This window comes from Salvelinus namaycush, chromosome 36 (assembly GCF_016432855.1).
Source record: "Salvelinus namaycush isolate Seneca chromosome 36, SaNama_1.0, whole genome shotgun sequence".
NCBI lineage: Eukaryota > Metazoa > Chordata > Actinopteri > Salmoniformes > Salmonidae > Salvelinus > Salvelinus namaycush.
The window spans coordinates 26,854,988-26,882,637 of record NC_052342.1 but is presented as its reverse complement, the minus strand read 5'-3'; the positions used below and the strand labels follow the sequence as shown (position 1 = coordinate 26,882,637).

At 45.8% G+C, this 27,650-nt stretch overlaps 2 protein-coding genes across 2 annotated transcripts; both read right to left on the bottom strand.

Annotated features, from left to right (window-relative positions):
* Positions 1 to 633: 633 nt before the first annotated feature.
* On the bottom strand, positions 634 to 3,931 carry LOC120030715. Its single transcript, XM_038976165.1, has 4 exons — positions 3,881 to 3,931; positions 2,635 to 2,725; positions 1,415 to 1,531; positions 634 to 1,026 (listed from the first exon to the last, which is right to left on the bottom strand). The coding sequence occupies exons 2-4, from the start codon at positions 2,666 to 2,668 to the stop codon at positions 866 to 868; spliced, it is 312 nt and encodes a 103-aa protein (XP_038832093.1). The 5' UTR covers positions 2,669 to 2,725; positions 3,881 to 3,931; the 3' UTR covers positions 634 to 865.
* Positions 3,932 to 5,179: 1,248 nt separating this feature from the next.
* Positions 5,180 to 25,812, bottom strand: LOC120030531 (DNA-directed RNA polymerase II subunit RPB1-like). Its single transcript, XM_038975938.1, has 5 exons — positions 25,395 to 25,812; positions 24,362 to 24,853; positions 8,382 to 8,411; positions 7,187 to 7,252; positions 5,180 to 5,325 (listed from the first exon to the last, which is right to left on the bottom strand). The coding sequence occupies exons 1-5, from the start codon at positions 25,432 to 25,434 to the stop codon at positions 5,180 to 5,182; spliced, it is 774 nt and encodes a 257-aa protein (XP_038831866.1). The 5' UTR covers positions 25,435 to 25,812.
* Between the last annotated feature and the right edge of the window lie 1,838 nt (positions 25,813 to 27,650).

The following is a 27,650-nucleotide window of genomic DNA, read 5'->3' as shown; positions in this document are numbered from 1 at the left end:
TGCAGTCCTCCCTCTCTCTTTCTAAACCCTTTCCTTGCAGTCCTCCCTCTCTCTTTTTAAACCCTTTCCTTGCAGTCCTCCCTCTTTCTAAACCCTTTCCTTGCAGTCCTCCCTCTCTCTAAACCCTTTCCTTGCAGTCCTCCCTCCCTCTTTCTAAACCCTTTCCTTGCAGTCCTCCCTCTCTCTAAACCCTTTCCTTGCAGTCCTCCCTCCCTCTCTCTAAACCCTTTCCTTGCAGTCCTCCCTCTCTCTTTCTAAACCCTTTCCTTGCAGTCCTCCCTCTCTCTTTCTAAACCTCTCACCACAAACATTGACAAGGGAGGAAGGGACTCTAAAGTAATTGCCACCAAACTGAGTAAAACCCCTTCTGAACATATACCTCTCCACACATTACCCAAACACATACATTACCTTCTTATTACCTGGATCTATTGAGGCGGTAAGCAAATTGAAGTGTGTCTAGGGTGTCAGGTAAGGTGGAGGTGATATGATCCTTGACTAGTCTCTCAAAGCACTTCACGATGACGGAAGTGAGTTCTACGGGGCGATAGTCATTTAGTTCCATACGTTACCCAAACACACATTACATCAAGACACCACGTCAAGTCCTCCGTGAAGTATATTTTTATTCTAAAACCACGTGACATGGCATCTCTCTCTTGGTGTTGTCACGCTCAAAACATTATTAAAATTAATAACAAAGAAACTATTACAATTTAAACATTTTAAAAATAGATAATCAAGAACTTACAGAAGGACAGTAAAACACTTATTTGGAGCTTTTTACATTCTGACATTTTATAGATCAAATAAAGGTGCTATTTACGTCTTGATCTCAGTGAAGACGCTATCTGAACATACAGGGTCAAAGGTCAGGGCTGGAGCCGAGTAACACCTTGTCACTCAAGTCGAGGTCCAGGCTAAAGCCCACCCTTCTTATGGGCGGAGTCAGCGTGACATCACTGGTACAGAAGTTGTTGAAGCTGTCTCCATCACTATCACCATGAGCCTGCTTCTCTCCTTCTGCTAGAGACAGAGAGAGACAGAGAGAGAGACAGAGAGAGAGAGACAGAGAGAGAGAGACAGAGAGACAGAGACACAGAGAGAGAGAGAGAGAGACCGAGAGACAGAGAGACAGAGAGAGAGAGAGAGAGAGAGAGAGAGAGAGACAGAGAGAGACAGACAGACAGAGAGAGAGACAGAGAGAGAGACAGAGAGAGACAGAGAGAGACAGACAGAGACAGAGAGAGACAGAGACAGAGAGACATACAGAGAGACATACAGAGAGAGAGAGACAGAGACAGAGAGACACAGAGAGAGAGAGAGAAAGATGGAGATATCAGTTTTTCTCACAGTATGTTTTTCACGTATTCCTGACACCAAGGGGCTACAGACTTAGTAAGAGTTTCCTTACCGTTCTCCCCTGTAGACCCAGTCTCTCCAGCCCCCATAGCTGAGCCGTTAGCTACAGGGCTCATAGCATGGGGAGTCTCAGCACCACCCTCTCTCTCAGACTCCCAGATCTCCTGATCTAAAATACAACATACAATATATCTAGGTTCCTGGATATTACAGAGCATTCAGAAAGTATTCAGACCCCTTGACTTTTTCTCCCCCTCATCAATCTACACACAATACCCCATAATGACATCACAATACCCCATAATGACATCACAATACCCCATAATGACATCACAATATATGATATATATAAAATATGTCATTATGGGGTATTGTGATGTCATTATGGGGTATTGTGATGTCATTATGGGGTATTGTGTGTAGATTGATGAGGAACATGTTTATTTATTTAGATGTTTATTTTAGAATAAGGCTGTAACATAACAAAATGTGGAAAAAGTCAAGGGGTCTGAATACTTTCCAAATGCACTGTATATATAAACAAAACATATTCCACATCTCCCCAGGTGATGTACAGACAGACAGACAGACAGACAGGCAGACAGGCAGACAGACAGACAGGCAGACAGACAGACAGACAGGCAGACAGACAGACAGACAGACAGACAGACAGACAGACGGGTAGACAGACGGGTAGACAGACGGGTAGACAGACGGGTAGACAGACAGACAGACAGACAGACAGACAGACAGACAGACAGACAGACAGACAGACAGACAGACAGACAGACAGACGGGTAGACAGACGGGTAGACAGACAGACAGATAGTAATGTCACCATGGTTACCAAATAGTAATGCCACCATGGTTACCAAATAGTAATACCACCATGGTTACCAAATAGTAATGCCACCATGGTTACCAAATAGTAATACCACCATGGTTACCAAATAGTAATGCCACCATGGTTACCAAATAGTAATACCACCATGGTTACCAAATAGTAATGCCACCATGGTTACCAAATAGTAATGCCACCATGGTTACCAAATAGTAATACCACCATGGTTACCAAATAGTAATGCCACCATGGTTACCAAATAGTAATACCACCATGGTTACCAAATAGTAATGCCACCATGGTTACCAAATAGTAATGCCACCATGGTTACCAAATAGTAATGCCACCATGGTTACCAAATAGTAATGCCACCATGGTTACCAAATAGTAATGCCACCATGGTTACCAAATAGTAAGGTCACCATGGTTACCGTTGTTGGGTTCGAAGGTTCCGGATTGTTCCATGCAGGTGAGAGGGGTGTCGTGGTCATATCCTGGATGCTGCAGGTCAAACGAGTACCTCTGAGGAGAAACAACAACGTCATAACAGCGACCTTAAACACCATTCATATTGTACATTATCAGACAGATCTGGGTCCTTGTATGGAATGTGACTCTATGACTGTGACCCACCTAGAGCCTTTCACAATTCATATTTTCTCGTTTTCCAGGTAAACAATATTGTTTTTTCCCCCCTTTCTTTTACCAAAGCCCTGGAGGAACAGAATAAAAACATATCCTTCACACCAAGTAAAGCCCTGGAGGAACAGACTGCAAAACAGATCCTTCACACCAAGTAAAGCCCTGGAGGAACAGACTACAAAACAGATCCTTCACACCAAGTAAAGCCCTAACTCTTCCTTGACTATGTAATACAGTAACAGGATAGTGTTTTAAAGCCCTGAGTCTTCCTTGACTATATAATACAGTAACAGGATAGTGTTTTAAAGCCCTGAGTCTTCCTTGACTATATAATACAGTAACAGGATAGTGTTTTAAAGCCCTAACTCTTCCTTGACTATATAATACAGTAACAGGATAGTGTTTAATAAGCCCTGAGTCTTCCTTGACTATATAATACAGTAACAGGATAGTGTTTTAAAGCCCTGACTCTTCCTTGACTATATAATACAGTAACAGGATAGTGTTTTAAAGCCCTGAGTCTTCCTTGACTATATAATACAGTACAAGATAGTGTTTTAAAGCCCTGAGTCTTCCTTGACTATAATATACAGTAACAGGATAGTGTTTTAAAGCCCTAACTCTTCCTTGACTATATAATACAGTAACAGGATAGTGTTTTAAAGCCCTGACTCTTCCTTGACTATAATACAGTAACAGGATAGTGTTGTAAAGCCCTGAGTCTTCCTTGACTATATAATACAGTAACAGGATAGTGTTTTAAAGCCCTGAGTCTTCCTTGACTATATAATACAGTAACAGGATAGTGTTTTAAAGCCCTAACTCTTCCTTGACTATGTAATACAGTAACAGGATAGTGTTTTAAAGCCCTGACTCTTCCTTGACTATATAATACAGTAACAGGATAGTGTTTTAAAGCCCTGACTCTTCCTTGACTATATAATACAGTAACAGGATAGTGTTTTAAAGCCCTAACTCTTCCTTGACTATATAATACAGTAACAGGATAGTGTTTTAAAGCCCTGGATGTCTCACCCTGGACTTCTTCCTCAGGATATAGAGAATCACCACCAGACAGACAACAGCCAACAAGTCGTGTACACACGATTAACATGCCTACTGGGAAGATGAGAGAAAGCAGTGGTGGTAAGCAGAGGGGGGGGTGTGAGAGGTCTAAGGGAGAGGGCAGGTTGTGGGAGGAGGGAGTAGATGGAGGGGATGTAGAGAGGAGGTTTGGGGTAGAGAGTAGCGTGTGTGCGAGACCGAGTTATGCGTAACAGAAAATGAATTTCTGGCTGCTTAGAGGCAGAATTGGGGTCGATATAGGTAAAGAACATGCGACTGATTCAAGGGCTAAGTTTGAGTAGTGGGCTGTTGGGGGGCGATAGATACGCGAGAGTAGTATGAAAGACGAGATTTGGTATGTGGTGTGGAGGTGAGACAGGACTAGGGAGCTTGATGTAAGTACTTTGAGTGGTTGTAGGGGTCACTTTGATAAGACTCTGGGGCTAGAGTGGGGGGTATAGAGAGAGGGTAAGGGGGGGGTAGAAGGGGGGGGTAGAGAGCGGGGGGGTAGGAAGAGAGAGGAGAATGAGGGAGGGGGTAAGAGAGAGAGAGAGAAAAGAGGGACGGGGGGGTTTAGAGAGAGGGGGAGTAGAGAGAGAGAGAGAGAGAAAGAGGGGAGGGGGGATAGGAGATAGATAGAGAGAGAAGAGGGAGGGGGGTAGAGGAGGGGTGGTAGAGCTGATGGGGGTAGAGGGGGGGTAGAGAGGGGGGGGTAGGAGGAGGGGGGTGAGAGAGATAGAGAGTCAGGAGGGAGGGTGGGGGGTCGAGATAGCGGGGGGGTAGAGTGGGGGGTATCGATAGGGGTGGTGCGTAGAGAGAGGGGGGGGTATGATGTGTGGGGGGTGAGATTTGTTGTAGTAGTAGCAGAGGGTGGGGGATTAGCGGCGAAGCGGGTTTAGCAAGTAGGTGTGTGCGCATAGAGCGAGGGGTGCGAGCGAGGGGTGGGTCAGCAGCGGGTGGGTAAGACGAGGGGGGTAGTGAGACGAGAAGGAGACACGTCACTGAAGAGACCGACGCAGAGAGGGGGGGGGTAGGGCGGGCGAGGGGGGGGTAGGGGTAGATAGCGAGGGGGTTCGAGAGAGGTAGGTGGGGTTTAAAATAAATTCTCGACTCCGGGATTGTTCGAGGAGAGTAGAGCGAGCGCGAGTTGGGGGGTAGCAGATATGAGGGGTGGTCATATAGCCAGGGGGGGCTTGGTGGGGTTTGCGTATGTGAGATCGCCGAGCTTCGCTTAGAGTTGGTGTCGATCTCGCCTGTGGGGGTATTCTTCTAGCGAGACGTGGTGGGTACGTACCCGGCGCGTGGGTAGCTGCGGGCGCACGAGTCGAGAGCATTGCGGAGGGTGCGGGTTGAGATCTGGTGGGGGTGGTGTGTGGTCTCGCCGGCGCGGCGCGCACAGACTGGGGCGGTCGACCCTAGCAAGCCAGACGCCGGGGGGGTTAGAGCGCTCGATGGGTGTGTTGGCGGGTGGGTTGTGGTTTGGGTTGTTGGGTGTCGCCTCTGGGCTCGTGTTTGTTTGTGGTGTGTGGTTGTTTTTTGGTATCCTCCGAGAGATGTTGGTTCGCGTTGCTCCCAGCGCCGGTGGTTCCCTCGAGCGCTCCTGCCGGTCGCGGAGGTCTTGCCTATCAGGTCCACTCGTGCGGGGTGTCTTGTCGTTCGCCGTCCCTTGCGTGTGTCTCGCGCGAGTCCCGTGTCGTGTTTCGGTTCCTGCCGCAGATCGGTGGGCTGGCTCGTCGTGCTTACCGGCTCCTATGTCCGCTTTGGCGGCTCCTGTTCGATTACGACTGATCTCGGGGCGCTTGTCGTGGCGTAAGTCGCGCTCGCCGGTGGTATTTCCTAGCTCTCTCGCTCTAGTGCTAGAGCGCGATCTCTTGGGGTGGTCAAGCCTACGCTCTGTCTCGGGGGTTGTCACGAGAGAGAGGAGGCGGGGCGTTAGAGTGAGACGGCGTGAGATTAAGTGAGATGAAGAGAGGGGGATTAGAAGAGAGGGGGGGAATTTTAGAGAGAGAGGGGGGGTAGAAGAGAAGAGAGGGGGGTAAGAGAGTGAAGTAGAGGGGGGGGTTATAGAGAGAGGGGGGGGGGGCTCGTCACGCGAGCAGGAGGGGGGTCCCTGTCTTGTCAGAGAAGAGAGTTCGGGGGGCGCTAAGAAGGATGAGAGGGGAGGGAATTATAGAGAGAGGGGTGGGATTAGAAGAGAGATGGGGTAAGAGAGAGGGGGGGTTAGATAGAAGAGATGGGGGGTACGGAGAGAGCATGGGGCGGTACTGCTCAGAGACGAAGAAGAGGGATCGGGGGTGGCTTAGTACAGAGAGAGAAAAGCAGGAGGGTGGGGTGTAGCGGAGGGGGGGGGGGTAGAGCAGGAGCCATGAGGGAGGGCAGGGCGGGGTCCTTAGATGAAGAGAGGGGCGTCGTCTAAAGAGAATAGGGGGGAGTACAGCGTAGAGTGAGACGATCGAGAGAGACGGGGCGGTCAGAGAGAGAGAGCAGGGCACACTTAGAAGAAGAGTAAGGGGGGTAGCCAGAGAGAGAGTCAAGAGAGGAAAGGTCGCGATCGTGGGGGTTAGGAGAGAGAGGAGAGAAGTGGGCCAGGTGACGGTGGGGGTCGGCGGTATGAGAGAGGGGTCGCGATAAGAACACACAGATAGATAGGGGGGGTACAGTAATAGAAGAAAGAAGGGCCTTCAGGTACCAGAGCAGAAAGAGAGGAAGAAGGGGGGGGGTTCACGAAGAAAGAGAAGAGAAAATCTGGGTGATACTGACCTCCTAATATAGTAGGATCAAGTAGGGTAGTGGGTTAGAAGAGAGGGAGGCTAGAGTAGGGGAATAACAGCGCGGTGAATCACAGTAGCGATAGATCGATATGGGTGTTCGTTCAGATAGGACAGGGCAATGGATGGATTGCTCTACGTTTCAGCAGGGAGCAGAGAGGGGGGGTAGTAGACATACTCTGGGGGTGTAGTCAGACATGGGGGGACTCGATAGAAGCAATAGGTGGAGGTTATATAGCAGAGGGGAGTCTTAGAGAAAAAACGGGTGCGTACGATGGGAGAGACGCCTCGACGGGCTCGGCTGGCGCGGTAGAGAGATGAGAGGTGCGGGTGGTTAAGAAAAGAGCTGCAGAGGCGCGGGTTAGAGTAGAGCTCGGGGGGGATGTCTGAGATGCGAGAGAGGCAGGTAGGGGGGGGGTCTTCTCTTAGCAGAGAAGTAGGGGGCGGTAACAGAGCGAGACGGGGGGGGGCAACTCTGTAGCGAGAGCAGCTGGGGGGGGGGGTAGACCGAGCAGAGCGATGCGGGTGTAGCGGAGGACGAGGGTGGTCACTCGCTCTGCCTTCCTCGGCTCTCCTAAAAGGGGGGGGGTAGAGAGAGGGGGGGGTAGAGAGGAGGGGGGGGGGGTACGCGGGGAAGAAGATGAAAAAAAGGGAAAAAACAAAAAAAAAAAAAAAAAAAAAAGAAAAAATGAAAAAAAAGAAAAAAAAAAATCATTGATGGCTCCCACCATCTTGCTTAACGATCACGGTCAGTTGCTCCCATCAATCCTGCATTCAGACCAAGGCATCCTCTCCAGCTCCAGAGCTCCACTCCTCCGAGCGGCGCACGAGCGTACTTCTCATCCTCGTTTGCCGACTCGGCAACACCCTCCCCCTTCCCCTGCTCCATCCCCCATATGGCTCGCCCCCCCCTCTCGTTCTTCCCTCATCCCCTCTCGCATCGTCCCGTGGGCTTCACTTCCCACGGTCCTCTTCGCCTCCCTCAGGTTCCCTCGCCGGATCCGTCTCGCGGACCCCGGGCATCCTTTTCCTCCGAATGGCTCGTGGAAGACCTTCCTCGGCACCTTCCTCGCTCCTTCGCTCTCTCCCTATCATGGCTCTCTGGCTCGTCCGCAATTTTCCTCGGGTCTTTCCTCCTCGCTCTCGTTCCTGCCGCGCTCGCTGGGTGGGGTCTCCCGCGCCCGGGTCGTGAGAGGGGTGGAGGGGGGGAATGAGTGAAATTTGCCAGAAAAAAAAAGGAGGGGGCGGGATGGGGTTTGCTCTATTTCGTGCCCGCGGTCGGCTCTTCTCTCTCCGGTCGCCCCGCTCCGTTCTTGGGGAGAGGAGAGGGAGGAGGTTGTGGGGGTGGTGTGGGGGGGGAGGGGGGTAGAGAGATAGAGAGAGAGGGGGGTGGGGGGTAGAGAGAGAGGGGGGTAGCAGAGAGAGGGAGGAGAGAGACGGGGGGTAGAGAGAAGGGGTGAGTAAAGGGGGGTAGAGAGAGAGTGGGGGGTAGAGAGAGAGATGGGGGGTAGAGAGAGGGGGGGTAGAGAGAGAGTGGAGTAGGTGGGGGTAGAGAGAGAGAGGGGAGGATAGAGAGAGAGGGGGGTAGAGAGAGGGGGGGGAGGTAGGAGAGAGAGAATGTTGTGAATAGGGTTGCTGTTCATTCATAAACATGTAAAACAATGAGTAAAAGAAATGACTCAAAATTCCTATTGGTCACATACCTGCAATGTCACTTCCTCTTGTAGTTGAAACTGGAACAAACACAGAAACAATGTCATCAATATGTCCTTTATATATTATATACACAGACCAGAGAGACTCAACCGAATGGTATCATTTATAAAGCACAGACCTCTCTCTCTCTCTCTGTGTGTGTGTGTGTGTGTGTGTGTGTGTGTGTGTGTGTGTGTGTGTGTGTGTGTGTGTGTGTGTGTGTGTGTGTGTGTGTGTGTGTGTGTGTGTGTGTGTGTGTGTGTGTGTGTGTGTGTGTGTGTGTGTGCTAGCTAGCTAGCTAGCTAGCTAGCTAGCTAGCTGAGCAGCAAATAATGGCGTGACAGCTGTGGTTAGAGAGACAGGAAGACCGAAAGCAGTTAACTAGCTTCAGGCCTGCGGCTACAACGTTCTACTCACACCGACGAGGAAGGGGAGGACAGTCCTCCTCAGTCAATTTAATAAAAAATAAAAACTGTGAAACATTGTTTTAAAAAGTTACCTTTTTTTTTTTTTTTTTTTTTTTTTTTTTAGATAAAACTATACTAAATATATTCACGTCACCAAATACTTAAATAAAACACTGTTTTACAAAGAAGGTCTACAGTAGCCTCAACAGCACTCTGTAGGGTAGCACCATGGTGTAGCCGGAGGACAGCTAGCTTCCGTCCTCTTCTGGGTACATTGACTTCAATACAAACCTAGGAGCTCATGGTTCTCACCCCCTTCCATAGACTTACACAGTAATTATGACAACTTCCGGAGGACGTCCTCCAACCTATCAGAGCTCTTGCAGCATGAACTGACATGTTGTTCACCCAATCAAAGGATCAGAGAATGAATCTAGTACTGAAAGCATAAGCACTGCAGTGCATAACATGTGGTGAGTAGTTGACTCAAAGAGAGAGAAAGACAATTGTTGAACAGTTTGGAACAATTGAATTTCCTCCAAAATTAAGCAGAAGCAAGAGAAAGAGAGATGGCTATATTTGGCTTCATTTATTTTTAAACTTTCGCTGTGAAAGTGAATGCAGCTTGGTTACTGAAAACACCCGGCTCAAACAAAGAGAGATGCAAATAGAGAGAGTTGGTTTTTTTCTTCCAGTTTCACTTATCTACCAAATAACAGCTAGCAAGTTTAGCCTACTCAAACACCCGGCTCAAACAGAGGGATGCCATGTTAGCTAGCTAGCTATGACTTTCACAAACAACACTGGAACTCTTCCAAGTCAAGGTAAAGCTTTTGATTTTACAACTGCACCGGGGCCCGCTGGTGTAACTGCTAAACCGCTTGCTGACTGTACACTGTACTGCATGATTGTGGCGGGTTTACTAACCGCGTTACCAGATCGTTTAGTGGCTCTCTCAATGTTGACTATCCTGAACCGTGCACTGATCAACGAATTTGTGCTTCTCCAGGCTGTCGCTGTTACGCCGTGTTCTCCAAAAGAAATCTGAATATCACCCAGTTCTTACTAACCCGATTCGCCAGTCGAGTTCAGAACAAATCTTCCTTAGCTTTTCCCAAATGCACCCGGGGTGTGCTCCTCAGGAACAGCTGGGTATAACCTTACCCTTCTTTCCCAGTCGCAGAACGACATATCTCTTCTTTCTCCACACCCTTGTCAGCCTCGCAGGTCCAATATCGATATCTCTGCAACCTTTCGGCTGACTAGCTTCCGGCTCAACCCCTAATCCACCAGGCTTCCCTCGCCGCCATACTACACGTCCTATCACCCTACTGAGGTTTACCCCTTCCTCTGGCCCCGCTCCCTCTTTGCTCACTAACCAACAACCCCCCATGTCCCCCTTCCCATATACTCCGAAAAAGGCTCAACCCAACAACCTCCTCACCCTCCTACCGGCAGTCCTCATTCCCCCCCTTATGGGCTCATATTCTTTTTCTCATACTTCGTCCTCCTCTCAACCACCGACAGCTTCGTTGTCGTTTGTCTGGATTCCTAAGTCTTCCCTCCTACGAGAATGCTATCGTGAACTATGCGAGGACAGATACGATTATTCAGACTTCCAATTATCTTTGGCTCACAACTACATCATGAGTGTCCATGCTTCGTTCCTTTGGGCTATGTGGCTCCTCCTTCCCACAGTCGACATCGGAGTCGCACATGTTCCTGCTCTTTGGTCATGCTCCGGGCCTGCCTAATGACAAGTGATTCTCGATGCTCCGTTTGTTACACTTGTTGGCTGCTTCATGGACAGTAGATCTCTTTCCACGGCATGTTGTTGTATGTTGGCTGCCTGCTACATGACATAAGTCTCGGGAGTCATGCTGTCTTTTCGTGTATGTGGGCTGCTCTCAATGCGTCGCCACAGTGTTCCCATTCTGCTCTGTCTCTTGTTGACTTGGCTGCTTATGAGTCTCAGTGATCATGCTGGTTTGTGTATGTCTGGCTGCTCACTGGACGACAAGGGATCATGCCTGTTTTCTGCGTATGTCCGGCTGGCTATGGGCTCGACAGTGGGGTATTCCATGCCTCTGTTTATGCTATGCTGGCCTGCTTATCGAACAGTGATCTATGCCTTCTGTTCTTGTCTACTGGTGCTGCTTCAGATTGGAGCCCAAATCTTCACAGGCTCTGATCCTCCTATGGCGCTTCGTTCTAGTTGGTGCTCGACTTCTCGTGTTGTGACATCTGCATCTCCATCTTCTCTTGCCTGATCTTTGTACATGGCTCTGTTCGCGGCGTCGATCTCCCTCGCTTCGGCTCCTTCCACAGTGACGATCCACATGCTTTCTCGTCTGCTCTCTTCGCTCAGCCTTCATCGCTGGCCTTGCATGCTCAAACCTCTCACATGGCTCACTCGCAGCCGGCTCTCCGTCTTCTGACGCCAGGGATCATGCTGTTGTTATGGGTTGCTGCTATGGAAAGTGCCCACTCATCCTTGTCATGGCTCTGCCTATGGCTCTATGTTGCTTCTCGTATGACGTGGCTCTCCGCCCCTCCCCTGTACTATCTCGACAAGGCCTGCATCATTGGGCTCGTTTTCCTCCGTTCTTCGTCACTGGGCCTCTCCTCGTCCCCTACGAACTCAGAGATACGATCGCTCGCTTCTGTTCGTGCACATCGGACTCGGCTACTTTCTCTCTTTAATGACATCCGCGGACCATGCTTCTTCTGTTTTTGTGATCCAGGGGTGTAAGCATCTCTGCCGCACCACAATTCTGTCTCTTTCGATGATTTCTTACGTGGGGTTTTGCTTCGCTTCCCGTGTCGTTTATCCGGTTCTTTATCTCTCTTTTGCATACAACTGGCAATGCTTCTCAAACGCTCCTCGACTCTGCACTTCCAAACGGGGATACCTTGTCTGAACATCACCCTGAAGTTCCTCTGTCCAGCAATTAACAAAAGCAGTAACACGCTCTTCCCCGCCGTCTGGATTTCGGTCTCATCATAAGATCCTCGCAGCTCTCCTGGAATCTCTCTAACTGCCTCTTCACTCACGCCCCTATTCCGACCTCAGGCTTCAGTCGCAGGCCTCCCATATCCAATCGAGTGTCTTCCGAGACGGCCTCAGTATATCAGCAATGTGTCAGCTGGGTTCTGTGGCTCCGCTCACTCGTCGTGTGTATTACCCTCCCAAACATGTAGTTCTCTAATTCGTGACCTGTGTACCAAACACCTAACTTTGTCAAACTTTCGCTCATTCATAGGATAGGTTTGGTAGTCAACCGCATAATGGGTACAGGGAACATGTATAGTATCATGTATTAACCTAAACCCTAGTCCAATGTTACATTGAACTGTTGTGAATTATGAATGTACAGAGTAACCTAAACCTATCACTGTTATCATTGAACGGGTGAATATGAATGACAGTACCTAAAACCTATCACTGTTACATTGAACTGGGTGAATAGAATGACAGTAACCTAAACTATCACTGTTAACTTGAACTGGGTGAATATGAATGACAGATGTACACTAAAACCTATCACTGTTACATTGAACTGGGTGAATATGAATGACAGTAACCTAAAACCTATCACTGTTACATTGAACTGGGTGAATATGAATGACAGTAACCTAAACCTATCACTGTTACATTGAATGCGTGAATATGAATGACAGTAACTAAACCTATCACTGTTAACATTGAACTGGGTGAATATGAATGACAGTTAACCTAAACCTTCACTGTTACATTGACTGTGAATAGTGAATGCAGTAATGACTAAACTATCACTTGTTCATTACCTGGTGATGAATAACTGACAGTACCTAAACCTATCACTGTTACATTGAACCTGGGTGAATATAATTGACAGTAACCTTAAACCTATCACTGTTAATCAATTGAAACCTGGGTGAATATGAATGACGTAACCTAAACCTATCACTGTTACATTGAACTGGGTGAATAATGAATGACAGTATACCGAAACCTATCACTGTTACATTGAACTGGGTGAATATGAATGACAGTAACCTAAACCTATCACTGTTACATTGAACTGGGTGAATATGAATGACAGTAACCTATCACTGTTACATTGAACTGGGATATGAATGACAGTAACCTAAACCTATCACTGTTACATTGAACTGGGTGAATATGAAGACAGTAACCTAAACCCTATCACTGTTACATGAGAACTGGGTGAATATGAATGACAGTAACCTAAACCTATCTGTTACATTGAACTGGGTATATGAATGACAGTAACCTAACCTATCACTGTTACATTGAACTGGGTGAATATGAATGACAGTAACCTAAACCATCACTACTGTTACATTGAACTGGTGAATTGAATGACTATAACCTAACCTATCACTGTTACATTGAACTGGGTGAATATGAATGACAGTAACCTAAACCTATCACTGTTACATGAACTGGGTGAATAGAATGACAGTAACCTAATACCTCTTATCACTGTTACATTGAAACAACTGGGTGAATATGAATGACAGTAACCTAAACCTATCACTGTTACAATTAACTGGGTGAATATGACATGACCTCTAAACCTATCACTGTTACATTGACACGGTGAATGGAATATGAATGACAGTAACCTAAACCTATCACTGTTACATTGAACTGGGTGAATATGAATGACAGTACCTAAACCTATACTGTTACATTGAACTGGGTGAATATTGAATGACATAACCTAAACCTTCACTGTACATTGAACTGGGTGAATATGATGACAGTAACCTAAACCTATCCTACTGTTACATTGAACTGGGTGAATATGAATGACAGTAACCTAAAACCTATCACTGGTTACATTAAAACTGGGTGAATATGAATGACAGTAACCTAAACCTATCACTGTTACATTGAACTGGGTGAATATGAATGACAGTAACCTAAACCTATCACTGTTACATGAACTGGGTGAATATGAATGACAGTAACCTAAACCTATCACTGTTACATTGAACTGGGTGAATATGAATGACAGTAACCTAACCTACACTGTTACATGAACTGGGTGAATATGAATGACAGTAACCTAAACCTATCACTGTTACATGAACTGGGTGAATATGAATGACAGTAACCTAAACCTATCACTGTTACAATTGAACTGGGTGAATATGAATGACAGTAACCTAACCTATCACTGTTTACATTGAACTGGGTGAATATGAATGACAGTAACCTAAACCTATCACTGTTACATTGAACTGGGTGAAATATAATGACAGTAACCTAAACCTATCACTGTTCATTGAACTGGGTGAAATATGATGACAGTAACCTAAACCTATCACTGTTACATTGAAATAGGTGAATATGAATGACAGTAACCTAAACCTATCACTGTTACATTGAATAACTGGGTGATATGAATGACAGTAACCTAAACCTATCACTGTTACATTGAACTGGGTGAATATGGAATGACAGTAACCTAAACCTATCACTGTTACAGTTGAACTGGGTGAATATGGAATGACAGTAAACCTAAACCTATCACGTTACATTGAACTGGGTGAATATGAATGACAGTAACCTAAACCTATCACTGTTACATTGAACTGGGTGAATATGAATGACAGTAACCTAAACCTATCACTGTTACATTGAACTGGGTGAATATGAATGACAGTAACCTAAAACAAACACCTAGTCACTGTTTACATTGAACTGGGTGAATATGAATGACAGTAACCTAAACCTATCACTGTTACAATTTGAACTGGGTGAGATATGAATGACAGTAACCTCAAACTCTATCACTGTTACATTGAATGACTGGGTGAATATTGACAGACTTACCTAAACCTGATCTACTGGTGTTTCACATTGGAACTGGTGAATATGAAATGACAGTTAACCGACCTATATCACTGTTAACATTGAACTGGGTGAATTATAATGACAGTACACATAAACCTATCACTGTTACAATGAACTGGGTGAATATGAATGACAGTAACCTACATAACCGTAAATGTCTCCATCTGTTAGCGCTCCATCATGAAACTCGGGTGAATATGAATTGACCTCGTAATCCTGTGCCCCCCCTCTCTTTAAACCTATCACTCTCGTTACAATGAATGCTGTGGTGATGGATATTTATGAATGCCACAGGTTATATAACCGCTCCTAAACCTCTCCTACTGTGGTCCATCTTGTAATCGGTGTGTTGTGACTCAGTATGTAAGTTACAGTACACTTCCTTTTAAGCGCGTGTGTATCAACTCTTGTTGACGCAATGCTCCAGGTTACTGGGGGTGATCAATATATTGGGAGAGTGACCTCATACCTTATCTATCCTTACAGCCTTATCACTGGTGTGGCTTGGAATCGTGGGTGACAAATGTTAGTCCCTCGCAACTCGCTTCTAGCAGTCGGACACCTGTTCTATCTACAACCTTGTTTCGCTCCTCCGACTGGTTTAGAGCTTAGCGAAGGCGTCTGTGCGGCTCTGTTAATATGTGTGTGAAGTATGATCATTTGCTTGGAACTGTGGGTGAGAATTTGGAATAGTAAGATGTTAACCCTGGTTGGAATTATTGGTAAGGGACAGTAACCTAATGACAACCTAAACCGATCACTTTGTGTTTATCTAGGGAGTTTGACATGGTGTGTGATTAAACCATTGATTTAACTTTTGTGAATATTGATCGTGCTCGATCTCAACATTACGCTAGAACTCACTCAGTGACACCATCCTAAACCTCTATCAGCTTCCCCTTTCATAAAAAATCAACATATGAACATTTGTGGACTATAATTTACATTAGACACCTTGCTCCCATCCCTCTACGCCTTACATCACCACCTATCACCTTGCTTCTCTTTCCCTCAATGACACTGGTGAAATATTGAATTTCGTCATCCAGTAACCTAAAAACCTATCACTGTTTTCTCACCATTGCAACCTGGCGTGAGACTTGGCAATGCCTGCGTGTTCAGCATAAACCTTCCCTAAACTCCTATCCACCTGTTTACATCTGTGATCCTTGCGGGTGAATTCATAGGCTCAATGCACAGCTACCTAAACCTATTTCAACTGTTCCACTTGACTCCTGGGTGAGATATGAATGACCAGTAAACCTTACAACGCTTATCACTGTCTTAAACTCCAATGCAACTGGGTGAATATGAACTTAACAGTTCAAGCGCTTCTAAACCACCTCTACTAACTGTTACCAATGACTCGCGTGAATATCATGGAAGTCGATCAGTTCATAAACCTCAATCTCACTTCCCTATCACACTGTTAGGCTCCTTCCTTGGACTCTCAAAATCCCTGTGGCGTTCGACGCTCATTCGAAGTTGATCGCTATCTCAGGCTCCCTCATAACCCTGTCAAAACTCCATTGTACTTGAGACGGGGGAATATGAAGACAGTAACCTAAACCTATCACTGTTACATTGAAAACCTCATCCTTCATCATTCGGGTCGCAATCCTCCTAGAATGTCACATGGTTAAACCCTAACCTAATCACGCTGTTCGTTTTCACATATGAACCTCGCAGGTGTCGAGATTCACTGAGACTGGCCAAAGCCTCAACACCTTATCAACCCTCTCATGCCAGCTCCCTCCCGTTCAGCGATTGTCCACTGTGCGTGGGAATTCCTGACACTCACCATGCTAACCTAATCCATATCACTCTCTAAATTTAGATCACCTCTGTCGGGGTGAATCGCCAATAATCGTTCTTACTCAATCACAGGCTCTAACCTCTAATCCCTCCATTCCGACTACGTTACTCATTCTAGATACTAGGCTACTATCTGAACCTTGGCTCCACGGTAACTCCTCTCTCAACCTGAGGGCTTCCATGTGCTTACAATCACTCTCTTGTACCTCTCCAAGAGTCTTGAATATTCATTGAATGACGGTAAACCTAAACCTATCACTGTTACATTGAACTGGGTGAATATGCATGACAGTAACCTAACCTATCCACTGTTACATTGAACTGGGTGAATATAAATTGACAGAACCTAAACCTATCACTGTTTACCTTGACTGGGTGAATATGAATGACAAGTAACCTAAACCTATCGCTGTTAAACATTAAGGTGTTGAATATGAATTGCACTACACCTAAACACCTATCATGGTTTACTTGAACTGGGTGAAAATTGAATTGACAGTAACCCGTCAACCTATCACTGTTAACAATTGAACTGGGCTTGAATATGAATGACAGTAAACCTAAACCATACGTTCGTCTACATCGTCTAACTTCTACGGGTTGGCTCATACTCTCGAAGTTTCGACACAAAAGGTAACCTACAACCTATCCCTCTTTGCGGCTACTTGATACGCTCTTTGGGTGTAAACTTCATCGACTGGACAGGCTTAAATATCGGCTCCCTAAACACCCGCCCCTCACTCTCACCGTCCCCGTCTAATCCCACCTTGACACTGCGGTGAAGGTTGAACTCTGACAGTAACCTACCTCACCCTATCCTGTTACAAATTGAAGCTGGGCTGAACTGATGAAACTACCAGATCAACCCTCTAAACTCACCTGTCACTGTGTCTACTCCAAGTGTACACTCTCTTGGGTTCGACTCATGAAACAATGTCCGATCATCTACACCTACACCTTCCTCACCTGCTGCTCTTACACATTGAACTCGGGAGGTCGAATCACTGGAATCGCACAGTAACCTCCTGAAAGCCTAACTCACTGTGCTTCCTCGGCACCTTGGTAACCATAATTCTAACTCCTCTGGCTGAAGTATGCTCTGAAGATGAACAGTAGAATACACACCTACAACCTTATCCCTGTCGTACCATTGAACTGGTGCTCCGAACTATGCCAACTGACAGTAACCTAACTCGGACATCCACTCATCTCCCCTGGTCTCTCTCCAACTTCATTCTGACATTCAATCCCTCCTGGGCTGAATCTGTCACTGCATATCATTTCTAAAATGACAGTAAACCTACACAACTCTATCACTCTCGTTACATCTTGTGCTCTCTAGGTGAATTAGGTGCTCGAAATGGGTCACATTAATCCTACAACCTACTCACTGTACATTGTACTAGGTGATATATCTGCAATGTGACAGTAACCTTAAACTCCTATCTCACTGTTCACCACTTCCCTCACTCGGCTCATCTTTCGAACCTTGGGTGAAATATGAATTGCATCAAGTAACACCTAAACCTCTATCACTGCCTTCCGTCACATTCTGAAGCTCTGCTCAGGTGTGAATATATTCAAAATGGACCAGTAACTCCACCTACACCCTCACGTCGAACCTGTTCTGTCTGACCATTGTCAATCGCTGGGCTGCATAGCTAATACTGTAGTACATTCCTCAAACCTACTTCACTCGTTAACATTCTGAACCTGTCTCGTCACATCTGAATCATGCCAAATGTCGACAGGTACACACTAAACCCTATCACCTGTGATCTTCGACCTCAATTCGGAACTCTTCCGGTGCGTGAAACATCAATGAATGACCGTCAGACACCTAGAACCTCATCACTCCGTTACAGTCCCTTCGACCCCTTGGGTGAATATTGATTCGCACTGTCCTAAACCCTCAAAACAACCCTTCACGTTTACCTCTTGAATCCCCCTGGGTGTCAGCACTATGAATGACAGTTACACCCTCAAAATCCCGTAATCCGCACTGTCGTTAAATCTGAACTTGGCTTGAATCTATGGAATGAAGTCCCCATAACTCGCCTAACTCAAAACACTATCAGCTCCTGTTCTACAAACTTGGATCACATGCGGCTTGAATATGCAACTCCTGACATGTAACCTCAAACCTGAGTCTCTACTCGTCTTCACATGTGAACGGGTGATCCATATGAATGACACACGTAACCTTAATCCCCCCACTCTACTCACCCTGTACACACTTGTAAACTGGGTTTGAATACTAATCTCAGTGATCAGTCTCCAACGTCCTACCACCTCCTCATTCTCCACTAGATGTGCTCTTACAACTTGTACCATTCGGGCTTGAATATGGCAACTGACAGCTAACTAAACCATCTCACTGCTTACTCATTGAATCCCTGGGTGGAATATCGAATGACACCGCTAAAAACGCTCCTTCACCACCTCATACAATCCTCTCTGTGTCGTACACTTGAACTCGGGTGATATATGAAATGACATGTAACCTAAACCTATCACTGTTCATTGAAGGGTGAATATGAATGACAGTAAACCTAAACCTATCACTGTTACATTGAACTGGGTGAATTTTATGAATGTATAGTAACCTAAGCCTATACTTTACATGGAAACTGGGTGATATGAATGACAGTAACTCCTAAACCTATCACTGTTACATTGAACTGGGTGAATATGACTGACAGTCCTAACCCCTGAAGCCTATCACTGTTCTTATCATTTGAACACTGGTTGTTCTTTTGACATATGAATTGAGCTACCCGCATGTGTGCTCATCCTAATCACCTATCCACTGTGTTTCCCTTTGAACGCCGGGTGACTATGAAATGCACCAGTAACCTCATACCTATCATGTAACATTTGCACCTGGGTTGACAATATGAATGACCATCTAACCCAGCTCCCTAAACCTATCACCTGTGTTACACATGTAACTGGGTGAATATGAATGCACCAGTAACCGAAAAACCTATCACTGTTACACATTGAACTGGGTGAATATGAGTGACCAGTACCCTAAACCTATCAAACTGTTACAATTGAACTGGGGAATATGAATGACAGTAAACCTAACCTATCACTGTTCCAATGAACTGGGTGAATATGATGGACAGTAACCTAAACCTATCACTGTTACATTGAACTGGGTGAATATGAATGACAGTAACCTAAACCTATCACTGTTACATTGAACTGGGTGAATATGAATGACAGTAACCTAAACCTATCACTGTTACATTGAACTGGGTGAATATGAATGACAGTAACCTAAACCTATCACGTTACATTGAACTGGGTGAATATGAATGACAGTAACCTAAACCTATCACTGTTACATGAACTGGGTGAATATGAATGACAGTAACCTAAACCTATCACTGTTACATTGAACTGGGTGAATATGAATGACAGTAACCTAAACCTATCACTGTTACATTGAACTGGGGGAATATGAATGACAGTAACCTAAACCCTATCACTGTTACATGAACTGGCGTGACTATGAATGACAGGAACCTAAACTATCACTGTACAATGAACTGGGTGAATATGAATGACAGTAACTAAACCTATCACTGTTACATGGAAACTGGCGCCCCGGAATATGAATGACAGTAACCTAGATAACATATCACGTTACATGAAGGCGTGAATGGAATATTAATGACAGTAACCTAAACCTATCACTGTTACGATTGAACTGGGTGAATATGAATGACAGAACCTAACCTATCACTGTCACATTGATGAACTGGGTGAATATGGAATGACAGAACTAAACTCTCACTGTACATTGAACTGGGTGAATTGAATGACATTACCTAAAACTATCACTGTTACATTGAAATGGTGAATATAAAATGGGACCAAGTAACCTAAACCTATCACTGTTACATCTGAAAACTGGGTGAAATGAATGACAGAACCTAAACCTTCACTGTTACATTGAACTGAGGTGAATATGAATGACAGAACCTAAACCTATCACTTTACATGAACTGGGTGAGTGAATATGAATGACAGTAACCTAAACCTATCACGGTTACATTGAACTGGGTGAATATGAATGACAGTAACCTAAACCTATCACTGTTACATTGAACTGGGTGAATATGAATGACAGTAACCTAAACTAGCACTGTTACATTGAACTGGGTGAATATGAATGACAGTAACCTAAACCTATCACTGTTACATTGAACTGGGTGAATATGAATGACAGTAACCTAAACCTATCACTGTTACATTGAACTGGGTGAATATGAATGACAGTAACCTAAACCTATCACTGTTACATTGAACTGGGTGAATATGAATGACAGTAACCTAAACCTATCACTGTTACATTGAACTGGGTGAATATGAATGACAGTAACCTAAACCTATCACTGTTACATTGAACTGGGTGAATATGAATGACAGTAACCTAAACCTATCACTGTTACATTGAACTGGGTGAATATGAATGACAGTAACCTAAACCTATCACTGTTACATTGAACTGGGTGAATATGAATGACAGTAACCTAAACCTATCACTGTTACATTGAACTGGGTGAATATGAATGACAGTAACCTAAACCTATCACTGTTACATTGAACTGGGTGAATATGAATGACAGTAACCTAAACCTATCACTGTTACAATGAACTGGGTGAATATGAATGACAGTAACCTAAACCTATCACTGTTACATTGAACTGGGTGAATATGAATGACAGTAACCTAAACCTATCACTGTTACATTGAACTGGGTGAATATGAATGACAGTAACCTAAACCTATCACTGTTACAATGAACTGGGTGAATATGAATGACAGTAACCTAAACCTATCACTGTTACATTGAACTGGGTGAATATGAATGACAGTAACCTAAACCTATCACTGTTACATTGAACTGGGTGAATATGAATGACAGTAACCTAAACCTATCACTGTTACATTGAACTGGGTGAATATGAATGACAGTAACCTAAACCTATCACTGTTACAATGAACTGGGTGAATATGAATGACAGTAACCTAAACCTATCACTGTTACATTGAACTGGGTGAATATGAATGACAGTAACCTAAACCTATCACTGTTACATTGAACTGGGTGAATATGAATGACAGTAACCTAAACCTATCACTGTTACATTGAACTGGGTGAATATGAATGACAGTAACCTAAACCTATCACTGTTACATTGAACTGGGTGAATATGAATGACAGTAACCTAAACCTATCACTGTTACAATGAACTGGGTGAATATGAATGACAGTAACCTAAACCTATCACTGTTACATTGAACTGGGTGAATATGAATGACAGTAACCTAAACCTATCACTGTTACATTGAACTGGGTGAATATGAATGACAGTAACCTAAACCTATCACTGTTACAATGAACTGGGTGAATATGAATGACAGTAACCTAAACCTATCACTGTTACATTGAACTGGGTGAATATGAATGACAGTAACCTAAACCTATCACTGTTACATTGAACTGGGTGAATATGAATGACAGTAACCTAAACCTATCACTGTTACATTGAACTGGGTGAATATGAATGACAGTAACCTAAACCTATCACTGTTACAATGAACTGGGTGAATATGAATGACAGTAACCTAAACCTATCACTGTTACATTGAACTGGGTGAATATGAATGACAGTAACCTAAACCTATCACTGTTACATTGAACTGGGTGAATATGAATGACAGTAACCTAAACCTATCACTGTTACATTGAACTGGGTGAATATGAATGACAGTAACCTAAACCTATCACTGTTACATTGAACTGGGTGAATATGAATGATAGTAACCTAAACCTATCACTGTTACATTGAACTGGGTGAATATGAATGACAGTAACCTAAACCTATCACTGTTACATTGAACTGGGTGAATATGAATGACAGTCATCCAATATCCTGTAATAGAAATAAGGTCATGCTGATGAAAATAACCGTCCTCCCTCATCTTAAACGGCACCAACCGCCACTGGTGGAATACAAGCTAGCTACAGGGCTGGGGCTACCATATACCTCTCTGTTACAAACAAACACAGAGAGAGCAGGGACTGAAGACTGACCCAGAGAGAGCAGGGACTGAAGACTGACCCAGAGAGAGCAGGGACTGAAGACAGACCCAGAGAGAGCAGGGACTGAAGACAGACCCAGAGAGAGCAGGGACTGAAGACAGACCCAGAGAGAGCAGGGACTGAAGAGAGACCCAGAGAGAGCAGGGACTGAAGACAGACCCAGAGAGAGCAGGGACTGAAGACAGACCCAGAGAGAGCAGGGACTGAAGACAGACCCAGAGAGAGCAGGGACTAAAGACAGACCCAGAGAGAGCAGGGACTGAAGACTGACCCAGAGAGAGCAGGGACTGAAGACAGACCCAGAGAGAGCAGGGACTGAAGACAGACCCAGAGAGAGCAGGGACTGAAGACAGACCCAGAGAGAGCAGGGACTGAAGACAGACCCAGAGAGAGCAGGGACTGAAGACAGACCCAGAGAGAGCAGGGACTGAAGACAGACCCAGAGAGAGCAGGGACTGAAGACAGACCCAGAGAGAGCAGGGACTGAAGACAGACCCAGAGAGAGCAGGGACTGAAGAGAGACCCAGAGAGAGCAGGGACTGAAGAGAGACCCATAGAGAGCAGGGACTGAAGACAGACCCATAGAGAGCAGGGACTGAAGACTGACCCAGAGAGAGCAGGGACTGAAGACTGACCCAGAGAGAGCAGGGACTGAAGACTGACCCAGAGAGAGCAGGGACTGAAGACTGACCCAGAGAGAGCAGGGACTGAAGACTGACCCAGAGAGAGCAGGGACTGAAGACAGACCCAGAGAGAGCAGGGACTGAAGACAGACCCAGAGAGAGCAGGGACTGAAGACTGACCCAGAGAGAGCAGGGACTGAAGACAGACCCATAGAGAGCAGGGACTGAAGACAGACCCAGAGAGAGCAGGGACTGAAGACAGACCCAGAGAGAGCAGGGACTGAAGACTGACCCAGAGAGAGCAGGGACTGAAGACAGACCCAGAGAGAGCAGGGACTGAAGACAGACCCAGAGAGAGCAGGGACTGAAGACAGACCCAGAGGGAGCTGGGACTGAAGACTGACCCAGAGAGAGCAGGGACTGAAGACTGACCCAGAGAGAGCAGGGACTGAAGACAGACCCAGAGAGAGCAGGGACTGAAGACTGACCCAGAGAGAGCAGGGACTGAAGACTGACCCAGAGAGAGCAGGGACTGAAGACAGACCCAGAGAGAGCAGGGACTGAAGACAGACCCAGAGAGAGCAGGGACTGAAGACTGACCCAGAGAGAGCAGGGACTGAAGACAGACCCATAGAGAGCAGGGACTGAAGACAGACCCAGAGAGAGCAGGGACTGAAGACAGACCCAGAGAGAGCAGGGACTGAAGACTGACCCAGAGAGAGCAGGGACTGAAGACAGACCCAGAGAGAGCAGGGACTGAAGACAGACCCAGAGAGAGCAGGGACTGAAGACAGACCCAGAGGGAGCTGGGACTGAAGACTGACCCAGAGAGAGCAGGGACTGAAGACAGACCCAGAGAGAGCAGGGACTGAAGACAGACCCAGAGAGAGCAGGGACTGAAGACAGACCCAGAGAGAGCAAGGACTGAAGACAGACCCAGAGAGAGCAGGGACTGAAGACTGACACAGAGAGAGCAGGGACTGAAGACTGACCCAGAGAGAGCAGGGACTGAAGACAGACCCAGAGAGAGCAGGGACTGAAGACAGACCCAGAGAGAGCAGGGACTGAAGACAGACCCAGAGAGAGTAGGGACTGAAGACAGACCCAGAGAGAGCAGGGACTGAAGACAGACACACACAAGTTGTCCGTTACCTGGTGCTGATATGGTTTCCGTGGTCCCAGTGGACTCCCAGCCCTGTGAATGGCTGAGGGCTGTCAACCCTGACGATGTAGTCTGGTCGATCTCGTTGGCTGCTGAGGGAGTCTGGTTGGCTGTTGAGGGGTTCAGGTTGGCTGTAGAGGGGTTCAGGTTGGCTGTAGAGGGGCTCAGGTTGGCTGTAGAGGGGCTCAGGACGGCTGTAGAGGGGCTCAGGTTGGCTGTAGAGGGGCTCAGGACGGCTGTAGAGGGGGTAGGGTTGGCTGTAGAGGGGGTCAGGTTGGCTGTAGAGGGGTTCAGGTTGGCTGTAGAGGGGTTCAGGTTGGCTGTAGAGGGGGTCAGGTTGGCTGTTGAGGGGTTCAGGTTGGCTGTAGAGGGGCTCAGGTTGGCTGTAGAGGGGCTCAGGTTGGCTGTAGAGGGGGTATGGTTGGCTGTAGAGGGGGTATACAAAACTCCCTCTGCTCTGGACCCCATCATCACCAGGAGGCCTGGAGGACAGGAGAAAACAGCTCATTCAGACTCATCCGACACATGCTGACTAAACATATCAGGTAACACACTGTGGTAGGGAGGGAATGGATGGAAAGAAGAGAGTGATAAGAGAGAGATAACAGAGAGAGAGAGAGAGATAACACAGAGAGATAACAGAGAGGGGGAGAGAACAGAGAGAGATAATTGAGATAGAACAGAGAGAGATAACAGAGAGAGAGAGAGAGAGATAACACAGAGAAAACAGAGAGAGATAACAGCTAGAGAACAGAGAGATAACAGAGAGATAATTGAGATAGAACAGAGAGAGATAACAGAGAGAAGAGAGATAACAGAGAGAGAGAACACAGAGAGAGAGAACACAGAGAGAGAGAACACAGAGAGAGAGAGAGAGAGAGAGAACAGAGAGAAATAACAGAGAGAACAGAGAGAGAGAGAGAGAGAACAGAGAGAGAGAGAACAGAGAGAGAGAGGGGACAGAGAGAGATAATTGAGAGAGGAAATATGTGTTGTAGAACAATAAACAATTGATAAACTCACCCAGGACATAGAGCTGAATGCAGATCGATGGCATATTCATGATTTATCACCTGATGTGTTTGGACAGTACCAAGTCTGTCACACGTGTAGAGACGAAAGTAAACTATTTTTCCCCTCAGCGTCTCTCTCTGACAGGAATTGAGTCACAGACCACAAACCCCTAGCTGGGCTGGGCTGTCTCTTAGTAGACTGTAGTGACTTCTCCTCCTCGTCTCCTCTCCTCTGTACTGTACTGTATCCTCATATTAGATTAAACCAAAATACTGTGGGTATTCAACTCTGACTCTAACAACTCTGCAGTTTTCTCTTCTACCTGATTACTAATATAACCCATGTCTAAATCAGGCCCCGATTAGAGGGGAATCTCCCTCCTGGTGTCCCAGGTCTAAATCAGGCCCCGATTCGAGGGGAATCACCCTCCTGGTGTCCCAGGTCTAAATCAGGCCCCGATTCGAGGGGAATCACCCTCCTGGTGTCCCAGGTCTAAATCAGGCCCCGATTAGAGGGGAATCTCCCACCTGGTGTCCCAGGTCTAAATCAGGCCCCGATTAGAGGGGAATCACCCTCCTGGTGTCCCAGGTCTAAATCAGGCCCCGATTAGAGGGGAATCTCCCACCTGGTGTCCCAGGTCTAAATCAGGCCCCGATTAGAGGGGAATCACCCACCTGGTGTCCCATGTCTAAATAAGGCCCCGATTAGAGGGGAATCTCCCACATGGTGTCCCAGGTCTAAATCAGGCCCCGATTAGAGGGGAATCACCTACCTGGTGTCCCAGGTCTAAATAAGGCCCCGATTAGAGGGGAATCTCCCACATGGTGTCCCAGGTCTAAATCAGGCCCCGATTATAGTTGATTTTGAGAGCTGTAGTGGATGGATGCTGGCAAAGTTCTGTTTTCACCTGTTCAGTTGGTTGATGAAGGAGCCAGACGAGGGAGAGGAAGCTGTTTAAGACTATTGAAACACAACCCTGGTCCTCCCCTCTGACAGGATGCTCACTCTCTCTCTCTCTCTCTCTGTGTGGTTCTCTCTCAATTTGAATTTCAATTCAAAGTGCTTTATTGCCATGGGAAACATTTGTTAACATTGCCAAAGCAAGTGAAATAGATAAACAAAAGTTAAACAAAAAATGAACAGTAAACATTACACTCACAACAGTTCCAAAATAATAGACATTTCAAATGTCATATTATGTCTATATACCGTGTTGTAATGATGTGCAAATAGTTAAAGTACAAAAATAAAAAATCATAAATATGGATTGTATTTACATTGGTGTTTGTCCTTCACTCACTGCAACAGGTCACACATCTTGCTGCTGTGATGGAACACTGGTATTTCGCCCGGTAGATAAGGGAGTTTATCAAGATTGGGTTTGTTTCTGAATTCTTTGTAGGTCTACGTAGTCTGAGAGAAATATGTGTCAGGAGGTTAGGAAGTGCAGCTCAGTTTCCACCTCATTTTGTGGGCAGTGTGTCAGGTCTGCCTACGGCAGCCTTTCTCAAAAGCTACGCTCACGGAGTCTGTACATAGTCAAAGTGTGCTTCTCTCGGTCTCTCGCTCTGTCAGGAAGTAGACTGAAAAGGACGTTGTGTACACTTTCAGGTTGTTTCCAGGCATGACAGAATTCAACCTCGTCTCCTTTACAGAGGCATACAGGCCACTGACAACTCAAAGGGGAATTATACAGTACCGGTGTGTGTGTGTGTGTGTGTGTGTGTGTGTGTGACAACCGTCCCGTGATGCGGGCTGGTGAGTCTCGTAACAGTGTGTATTATACAGTACCGGTATGCTGCCTTCAAATGCTATATATGAGGTCATATATATATATATATACAGTACCAGTCAAAAGTTGAAGGTTTAGATACACCTAGGGTTCTACATTGTAGAATAATAGTGAAGACATCAACACTATGAAATAACACATATGGAATCATGTAGTAACCAAAAACGTGTTAAACAAATCTAAATATATTTGATATTTGATATTCTTGAAAGTAGCCACCCTTTGCCTTGATGACAGTTTTGCACACTCTTGGCATTCTCTCAACCAGCTTCATGAGGTAGTCACCTGGAATGGATTTCAATTAACAGGTGTGCTTTGTTAAAAGTAAATTTGTGGAATTTCTTTCCTTCTTACTGCATTTGAGCCAATCAGTTGTGACAAGGTAAGAATGGTATACAGAAGATAGCCCTATTTGGTAAAAGACCAAGTCCATATTATGGCAAGAACAACTCAAATATGGCAAGAACAGCTCA

Bases quoted from the DNA above. Each gene is read 5' to 3' on its own strand.
- LOC120030715 (XM_038976165.1), bottom strand. From the start codon at position 2,668: ATGGAACAATCCGGAACCTTCGAACCCAACAACG. The intron at 1,532-2,634 runs GTAACCATGGTG...GTTGTATTTTAG, and splicing joins AACCTTCGAACCCAACAACG to ATCAGGAGATCTGGGAGTCT. The intron at 1,027-1,414 runs GTAAGGAAACTC...CTCTGTCTCTAG, and splicing joins TGGGTCTACAGGGGAGAACG to CAGAAGGAGAGAAGCAGGCT.
- LOC120030531 (XM_038975938.1), bottom strand. From the start codon at position 25,434: ATGAATATGCCATCGATCTGCATTCAGCTCTATGTCCTGG. The intron at 24,854-25,394 runs GTGAGTTTATCA...CCTGTCCTCCAG, and splicing joins CATTCAGCTCTATGTCCTGG to GCCTCCTGGTGATGATGGGG. The intron at 7,253-8,381 runs GTATGTGACCAA...CCCCCCTTTTAG, and splicing joins AAGAGGAAGTGACATTGCAG to GAGAGCCGAGGAAGGCAGAG.